Source organism: Belonocnema kinseyi, chromosome 10 (assembly GCF_010883055.1).
Source record: "Belonocnema kinseyi isolate 2016_QV_RU_SX_M_011 chromosome 10, B_treatae_v1, whole genome shotgun sequence".
In the NCBI taxonomy this organism is placed as follows: domain Eukaryota; kingdom Metazoa; phylum Arthropoda; class Insecta; order Hymenoptera; family Cynipidae; genus Belonocnema; species Belonocnema kinseyi.
Window position 1 is genome coordinate 74,994,120 of NC_046666.1, and position 10,105 is coordinate 75,004,224.

General features: G+C 29.7%; 1 protein-coding gene across 1 annotated transcript in view; it reads right to left on the bottom strand.

Annotated features, from left to right (window-relative positions):
- Positions 1-8,215: 8,215 nt before the first annotated feature.
- LOC117181207 overlaps positions 8,216-10,105 on the bottom strand; it is a 63,290-nt gene continuing 61,400 nt past the window's right edge. The window contains exons 9-11 of the mRNA XM_033373770.1: positions 9,690-9,911; positions 8,812-9,063; positions 8,216-8,516 (exon numbers count right to left, since the gene is read on the bottom strand). Of these exons, the coding sequence (XP_033229661.1) occupies positions 8,350-8,516; positions 8,812-9,063; positions 9,690-9,911 (641 nt within the window). The 3' untranslated portion in view covers positions 8,216-8,349. The remainder of the gene's footprint in view (positions 8,517-8,811; positions 9,064-9,689; positions 9,912-10,105) is intronic.

The following is a 10,105-nucleotide window of genomic DNA, read 5'->3' on the forward strand; positions in this document are numbered from 1 at the left end:
TGTGAAAAAGTTTATATTGGTGAAACAAGTAGAAGATCAAAAACTAGAGTTTCGAAACATAAAAGAGATTGTAGAATTGGGAACTTCAATGCAGGTCTTTCAGAACATTGTTGGAACTTAAACCATTATTTTGATTTTAATAATATTAAAAACTCTTTTCAGAGAAAAAATACATATAAAAGATGCATAATAGAAGTTATTTTTTATAAACAAATATCTCAATATTTCAATTAACTTACAGACAGAAATCATAAATGTCAACAAATTATATCAAAGTATCATAAAATAAACAAAACCAATTAAAAATTTGATTTACTTTGGAGCGCTTTCCTCATTCGTGATTCCTTTGAAATTACGCCTTTATTCTGTATTCATGTATTTAACACCTTAATGTATGTCTCTTGTCTCCTATGCGATATGTTCGTCGTTTTTCAAAAACATTTTAAGGTTTTTTCCGTCAATTAAGATGTAGTTTCTTTAAAAAAGCCTCTTCAATTTTTATCAGGCTTTTCTATTACACTGTTAGAAAAAAGTCGCTGAATCACACCGATAAGTGAATGTTTTTTGCTCTGCAACTGAAGCGTGTTATCCCACATCTCTATAGGTGCAAAGTACGGTGCCGCACGTGAGAACGTACCTTCTTCATCTCAGACAATGTGACTATTGACAGTTCTTTCATCGTTCTAATCTGGTGTTGCGTGTTGCGTAGGCCAGCCTCGTGTAGAGCCGAAAATGCACGAGCAAGAACCCGAGCTCCCCGACTTCCTGATTAATTTTCGGTGGCTAACTGGCTATTAGGAGGAGTTTTTAAGTAAACTGAATTTTGCAGGGTGTCAAGAGAATGAAAGTTCGTATAATTTTGATATGTTATATCATTATAGAAAAATATAAGGAACTTAATTCTTATTAAACCTTCTTGGGCAATTTTGTTGCACCATTTTTTAAAACTTTATGTTGGTTCACAAAATGTGCTTTCAAACTTGCGTGAGTTTAACCGATATTGAGGAATTTTGAAACAATTTGATAATAAGTAAAACTTGTAAAACTTCCTAGCAATAATTAAAGTAAATTTTTTATTGCCAAAAATTAATTTCAGGAGATTATTTTAAAACATTTCAAAACATTAAAAAGATTTCAAAAATTAACAAAGTATTTAAAAAAGTTTAAAGGAATTTTTTTTATTTCACAGAATTTTAAAAAATCAGCAAAAATTTAAATAATTTTTAAAGCTAAGAAGATTAGAATGTCGGACAAGATTACAAAAAAAAAGAATTATCTTCCTAATATTTGTGTGAAAATTTTTAATGATTTTTTATTTTGAAAAATTAACTTTAAAAGAAAATTAAAGAAGTATTTTGAACACATTAAACGATTTTCTAAAATTTCGAAAAAGAGTGTTGAAGGTTTTAAAAACAAAATGTTTCAATTCACTATGATTAAAAAGTTTAAAAAATTAAATAATCGAATAAATTCAAGAAATATTTAGTAGAATTAATGAAATTCAAAAATAATTTAAACTTTAGAAGAGTTTCAGAACGTAGGATAAACTTATTCAAAAAACAGAACAATTTAGAAATTCTTGTAGAAGAAAAAAAATATGCCCCTGGAAATTGCGTACAATTGTCAGTCTTTAAAAATCAAATTCTAATGTTTTCTATAAATTATTTTCAGCACATTTCTTCTCAGGCTGAATCCCCGGTTTAATCGCTAGAGATCCAATTATTTTCAATAAAAATAAATAACGAAATAAATTTTGAAAAATTCATAAAGAAGATACATCCCTGTATGATTAAAGATATAATTTGTTTACTTAGAATAAGTTCTATGCGATTTAAAACAAAAATTTATTTTGAGTACATATAAAATTAGTTAAATTATTTCTAAAAATTGGAAACATTTAAGAATTGAAGTATTAAGATGAACTTAAAATTTAAGATTGTGTATTTAATTTTGATAAGATATAATAGATATATATGTAAAATAAATAAATTAAAATAAAAGTCGATAAACAAAAGACTTTCACACTTTTTGTTTGGGAAAAAGAGATTCCTCAATTCTCAAGTGTGAATCGTAAGGGAACTAACGTCAATTAAACTTTATTTTTTAAGTGTCTATTAATCTGCTTTATGTTTAGGGCAAAATCATGTGCTGAAAAACGATAAAAAAAAATATATTTCTGAAACTGGTCCATAAGCTTAAAGCCAAATCTGTACAACAGTTGGTTAACATTTTGCGATTTTTTTTGTATAATTTTAAGGCGATTTTACATAGTGTTTTACTAACTAATGGGGATATTTTTATAATTTTATTTCTGAAATCTATTCGCTAAGCAACATATTAAAACAAAATTTAGGAATATTGACAAAATTATGATTATTTTTCATTTAAAACTTAATGTATTCAGAGTATAGTTTTTATATGAAATTTCACAACGGTTTTTTGTATCATGTTTGACCCTAGGGATATTTCTTCATAAAATAAAATTTGTTAAATCCATCTTACAATTATTCATAATTACAATTATTTTACAATGTGAATCTAATTGTAAACGCTAAATTTTGCAATATTGAGAGAAGTATATTAAGACATTAAAGGTTTCGTAAAGTTTTCATTTATTAAGAATTTTTAAAGTTGAACATTTGACGATTTTGTTTAACTTTTTTTAAAAATTATTTTTGCAGTTGAAAATGCATCCTTTTCTAACAGAAAATGATTCTTCTTGTTTGAAAATTGATTTTTTGGTTCATAATTTAACATTTTTGTTGAAAATTCGTTTTTTTTAGTTAAAAAATAATTTTTTTCTCCTGAAAATTTAACTGTATCATTTTTAGTTCAAATTTTTTTTATTTGAAAATTTAAGAATTTTTTTGAAAATTTGTTGTTTTATTTTTGCTTGGAAATTGACCTTTCTCAGTTAAAAATTAATATTTTTTGGAAGAAAATTATTCTTCTTGTTAGACATTCATTTATTTTAATTAAAAACTCGATTTTTTTATTCAAAATATATTTTAGTTCAAAATTCATTTCTTACATTGAAAATTAAACTTTCTAGCAGAAAATTAAATTTTTTATTTGAAAATGTAACTATTCTATTTCTGGTTAAATACTTATTTATTAGTTTTAATATTTATTTTTAAAGTTGAAAATTTTACGATTTTGTTGAATGTTTTTAAAATTATTTTTTTAGTTGAAAATTCAATTTGCTTGAAAATAGACCTTCCTCAGTTAAAAATGAATCTTTTTTGGTAGAAAATTATTCTTCTTATTTTTACAAAATAATCAAAAAATGTTGTGTTCTTTTTCAATTTTCTTTCAGAATTCATTCCATTCCATTGTTGGTAAAAAAATTTATTTTTTAAATTGAAAATCCAACTATATGATCAAAAATTTAACTATTCTGTTGTAAATTCGATTTTTTTTATTCAAAATATTTTTCAGTTGAAAATTCATTTTTCACATCGAAAATTAAATCATTTTGCAGAAAATTAAATTTTGCATCTGAAAATGTTCCTATTCTATTTTTGGTTAAATACTTATTTTCTAGTTCTAATATTCATTTTTAAATTTGAAAATTTAACGATTTTGTCAACATCTTTGCTAACCTTAAAATCATTTTTTTCAAAAATTGAAAAAAAAACGCGATAAAGGTAAATAATTTGAATAATATAAATCTTAGAGACACAAAAATACTAAGTATATAAATTTTCGGGTTGCTGATTTTGAATGTAAATTCAAAACAATTAAAAATAGCATACAACATTTTTTAACATTGATATACCTGGAGACGATGCGGACCATCAATCACGCAAATATTGCATTTGTTTATTTTTATTATGACTCAGTAGTACGTGATTGCGCGAGTGATGAACTTCCAAATTCGACAGACTGCCGGAAGAAGGTACTCCCGTGATGGGTGCGCAAGAGTGGATTCAGGCGGGTGGAGACTGGAGCAATAACTCCACTCCCCACTCACTCGAGGTTTAAGGCACCAAATTTAAAATTGCTAAATTTGTATATCACGTACATAAATTACTTAAGGTCTTTAAATTCCCTTAAAAATGTGTGCCTCCTGATTATTACACCTAAACTTTAATTTTTCTTTTCTGGAATCTTAATTCACGTACCCCTCTTTTTTATAGTCCGTAAGTTTTGACTCCCCCCTCCAGCCCCCTATCTAACATAATTTTTGCCGACTAACCTTTTGTCGTGAATTTATTTACTGTTCTTCTCATGGTTTCTTATTAATTAACAAAGCAGTACAATTTTCAATCTTATTTTAAATCAGAAATAATACATTTGAACGAAAAAAGACGAAATTTCAACAAGATACATAAATCTTTAACAAAGAAAGATTTCTCAGTCAATTAAGAAAAACAGGTTTATCCAAAATGTAAAATTTTCACTTTAAAAAAGATGAATTGTGAACTAAGAAGATTAATTTTCTATTATAAACGACGACTTCTCAACAAAAGACATAAATTTTGACCCAAAGCAGAATTTCAAAGCTAAACAGCCGGGCTTGATACAAAACAGTTCAATTTTCAATCAAATAATTATATTTTCAAACAAATAGTTGAATTTTCAACTACGAAGATTAATTTTATACCAAAGAAGAAGAATTCTACATGGAATAGTTCATTTGTTAAACTAAGAAGATCACATTTTATTGAAATATAAATCTGTTCAATTTCCATTGAGGAAGAATTGATTTTTAACATGAAAAAACGAATCATCTACAAAAGGATTGAATTTTGTATGAAACCACATTCAATTTTCAAGACAAAAATATGAATTTTGAAACTAAAAATATGATGTTTAAACAAAAAATTCCATTTTCATTTAAATAGTTATAGTATAAGTAAAAAAAATTAGTTTTAAATTAGTTTTTCAATTAGTTTTAATATAGTTGAATTTATAAATTAAACAAAAAAAAATTTTAACACCGAAAATGGAATGATTAAATTTCCACTTAAAAAAATTAATGTTAATAACATAAAAAAACGAATCTTCTGCGAAACAGTTAAATTTTCTACCACATGTTGAATTTGCTATCTAATTCTTGAATTTCTGAAATAAAATGACGAATTTTCTATAAAATAAACAGTTGAATTTTCAACCAGAAAATATGAAATTTCAAGGAAAATTTCATTTTCAAATTAAACTTACCACGAAGGAGTTGGATTTTAAACCTCAAAAGATAAATTTTCAATAAAAATTATAATACTTGATACTACCATAAAGACGAATTTTCAACAAAGTGCGTACATTTTAAGGAAATAGATTATTTTTCAAAAAATAGAATAAATGAGTTAAATTGAATTTTCATTGAGGAACAATGATTTTCAATTTCGAAAAACGATTATTAGCAAAACAGTTGAATTTTCTAACAAATATTTGGACTTAGAACTAAATTGATTGATTTGCAGAATGCTGTTGCCTTATCTCACTCGAATTATATCATCATTTTCACTGAGCCAAGGCTCAACTGGAACCACGTTCATGTCGAATTAGGATTGCAGTACTGGGTGATTGACTTTTCGCTCCCGACCTTCACAGGTAGCCACCGGCTGAGGGGAGCGAACGTCCCCTTCCACTGCACGGACTACGGCAGTAAGTCCAGCAATGTCCAGCCCTTCTCTCCCCCATCCTTTTCATTTACCGCATTCTTACTTTTGGAGATGCTTGAGCATGTGAATCTTTTCACCGTTATTTTAGCAGTCTTTCAATCAAACGCATCCAAATGTCTTCCATTTCACTGAAGTTCTCATTTGCCTTATAGATTTCAGAACTCTGGATCGACAAGCAAGCATTTGTTTGTTTTGAGACAAATAAAAAAGCATCAGTCCAAAGAACTTTCGAGATTGACATTTTTTGAACTAGTATCGCGTTATTATGGCAGACTCCAAAAGTACTACGTTAACTATAGAAAGGAAAGAGATAAAAACATGAGTCATTTTAAAAAAGGAGGGCGATCGTACTCATTGCAGCAGAACTCACAACTTCGTTGTTTTGTTTGTAGCATGAAAATTTCTACGATGGAGCAGATTTTTGTCATATAACATGAATCCTCACGCATTCATGTTGACGCATTTTATATCCTTTCTCTCATCTCCGAACGTTGTTGCACCATTCCACTACTATCGAGACAATATGGAATATTTACAGACTTACTTTAGATAATAGAGTAGGGGATTATAACCTACCCATATTACCTTGACCAATGATGAATAAGGACTCAGTATTTTGTCTTGTGGTGGATTTTCGAGTTGAAACTCGAGCGATCTAAATACACCTAGATTTACTGTACTGTGACTCCAAAATGAGAGAGTCCGCAGGATTTAAAAAAGAGTTGGCCCAGGTTTAAGAGTTTCTAAGACATTTTCCATGTCTTAAGATAAATTACGACTTCCTTTCTTCATACACTGTTTTCGCTATTTTCATTTTTGTTTACATTTCCAGCTATTCTATATTGAGAAAATAATTGATTCTGAATCATCAAATTACGAATCATCAATATGAATAATCATTTGTTTACAGTAGTTTCTGTGAGAAAAAGTTTAAAGAAGCAACAAATTTAGTTCTTGAATAATATTTTGTATTTTTCTATAGTTGCTGTAAGAGTGTGTTCGTTGGAAAACTGATTTCCCAAGTGCGAAATCATATACGGCCCAACATTGGCCCAAAGTCGGCAAAAATATTGCCGAAGCTCGGCTGCCATTATCGCGCCAATGACGGAATGATAACTATGGCCTGCACTTGGCAGCCAAACCTTGGCTGCCATTGTCAGCCCAACACTGGCTACAAAAATCATCGTGAACTTTGACAATTTTTCAATAAATCTTTTTTATTTCTCGTGTAAGATTTGTTTATTATGTGCTAAAAGTGAGACTTGGCGAAATAAAGTGCCGATTCTGGCAAAGCATCGGTGGAGGATCGGCAAACATAAATAGCCAATATTGGCTGCCAGCATTGGCTCAACATTTGGCCGATTTAAATAAAACATGGTTTGCCGTGGTAAAAGTGAGACTTGGCGCTATAAAGTACCGATACTGGGCCAAGCATCATTGGAGGATCTGCAAATATAAATAGCCAATATAGGCTGCCAGCACTGGCTCTATACTGGGCCGATTAAAATGCCGATATTGGCCCAATAACTTTAGCCGATCTTTGGCTGCCAAAATTGAACCAACACTGGTGACTGTCTAAATTCTAGGCTTCAAAAATGCAAAGTGCGTGGTGATCTCTTCGTTCCTCGCGACTGTGGACTTTAAACAGGCATTTGAAAATTCTTGTGTCGATGAGTGTGTATTCCTTTTTTAACCTTAATGTTCGAAATAACAAATACCTTATAAAAAATTGCCGCGCGTATCATATTAAAAATGTGGACAATAATGTCCAAAAAATCCCAAAGGCTTTCGGCGTCACGTCAATGAAAACGGAACCGAGAAAGGTTCCTAATCTTATGTACCTGGACGATAAGAAAGCAAATTCAAAACCGAGCATAGTAAAGCTTTCTGTGGACAATTCTGCTTCTGTATTTGCTAATACTGATTTCCCTGAATTTACGACTAATAAAGGGACATATTTAGATGTAAGTAGTACACTATACATTATTAAAAATATTTTAGCGAATCCGATCAAGTGATTGTAATAAAAGACCCGGACCGTGTAGAATATTACAAGTAAATATATTTAAGAACCATCAGTACCTTGATTTGTAATCACTTTTTAAAATTAAATATATTTTCAAATAAAGTTTTTCCGTGCAGTTTGGCCTATATTTTTTAGCCCCAGGGTTCTAGAAGAAAATAAAATACTTTCCAGTCATTTATTTATCACTTAATATCCATGTATTATTTGTTTATTATGTACTATTTATTTAAATATTATATATAATATAATATTACCACATGGCCATATTCCGGTCAGAATTGACTCCAGTATATGTGGAGACCTAGTTAAACTCCAGGTTGCCCCAGAATATTTTAGATTATCTGTGGATTTTAGATGTAAAAGTTTAACTCTGTTGCCATTCTCCGACATAGCGAGTATGACCTCTATCGCTACGGTCCTTTTGAAGCAAAACGCTACTTCTGGGTTTAGCCCAAACTACTCAGTTAATTTTGAAAACATTTCCTTGAAATCTCATTGAAAACAAAAAAATGGTAATTTCAGTAGATAGGAATTTACGAAAAGTATATGTGGTAAAACTTTCAAATACTTAATATTTATTTGTAATAAATAAATCAAACATGATTTCAAACTTTTGATGTTAATAAGAAATGCTTCTTTTAAATTAAACTGACAATAATATCTTTTATGAAGTTACTCAAATATAGTTACAATCAATTAGGATACTTTTGAGAATTTCAGATGTATCCCTTCCACAGGTTGAAGAAGAAATCCATACGGATTATTGACATAGGGGATGGCAGTTTTCTCACAGACATCAACTCTATAATGCTTGAGTATTTGTATAAGACCAACTTTCGTTTGATAGACCGCAAATCTTGCTCCTGAAATAAAACAAGGGTTTCTTATAATCTTTATATTCTAGAAAGATGTCACCGCCACATCAGGAATTGAGATATCATTTTTTACTCTTCAACTTTTTAGATATAACTTTTCACTCTTCAGAAATCACCTTTTGAAATCTACCTTCATATATATGGGACATGTCCCGTATATTCTTGACGTATTTGGTATATGGCACATTGAATATGCCATAAAAAGAAACTTCTGAGCGATGGAGTCCCCTTCATCGCTACACAATTGCTGTTCTGACAAGAAATGTTTTAACAAAATAATTACCAATGCAATTTCTAGGACCATCTCCAAAGGATAAGAAAAGCATAGAATGTCTGTTTTGCACTGCCTCATCATTAAATCTTTCTGGATCAAATGTTTCTGGATCTGGATAATTGTTTGGATCACGTTGAATAGCGTAGATGGGTATCCAAATTCTCTGATCTTTTGGAACTGTCACAGTAGTACCCGAAAATGTGTATTTCTCTGTTGATTTTCTCATTAGTACCGATACTGGTGGGTACTTTCTAAGAGTTTCTGAAATAAATAAATAAAATCGTAATCACAAAATTGACTCTAAGATTTACAATATGGAGTTTGAAAAAGTAATGTGTCAGGATATAAATGTAAAAGTATGCGCTTAGAGAATAATTAGTAATTTTATATCGTAACAATTTGTGCAAATAAAAATGTAAATAAAATTGTTGTGAAATTAATATTCGTAGATAAATTTTTCTAAATATAAATAAAGGCTTATGATAATTTTACGACCGGGCGTAAACAATCTTGAAAAAGTATTTCGAGTAAGGGGGGGGGGGGGGCTGGAAAGGGATTACATTAGGTATTTGACAATCATTATTTATTATGTAGATACCACAAAAATAAATTTTTGTCTCATGAATTTTGTACATTGTTTTCCCCTCAGTATTTATCGAAGTGAAATTATCTGACGATGAAGTGAAAATGCCTAATGAGAAGGAGGCAGGGACTGAATAAAATGTTTACCAATGATGCCACTATACAAATAAATAATACACGGCCGGAAAATCCACAAGCTTTAATTTTTTTTCGTAAAAAATTGCGCCAATGCGCATTTCTCTTTCGAATTTCTATCCGTTTTTTAAATAAAAAAAGAGATATTTAAAAAATATGTTGTTCGTTACCTTGAAAGACCTTGTGTAGATATTTCATATTTTTTAACCGGTCGTAAATCAATTTTCCATCCGTCACCTTCAATTCTTCTTGAATTTCTTCTCGAAGTTTTTCTTGAATTGAACTGTTTAAAGCCAGTTCATACAATGCATTACTCATTGTAGTTGCAGACGTTTCGAAACCCGCGGCGTAGAAAACAAATGCCTGAGCTACTAGCAAAACGTCCGTCAGATCTGTAATTACATGTTTTTAGTTTATTCAAATTAAAAAAAAAACGTTAACCGAAGTAATTGTGAATGACGATATGTAATAATAAATATATTTTCAAATCTACAGTCTGTCAAGTTAAAGCGTGGGTGGCTTTACTCGCAGTCGGTAAGGTGTATCGACATGATTTTGGTGTCAAAATATTAAGAAGAGCTCCCTC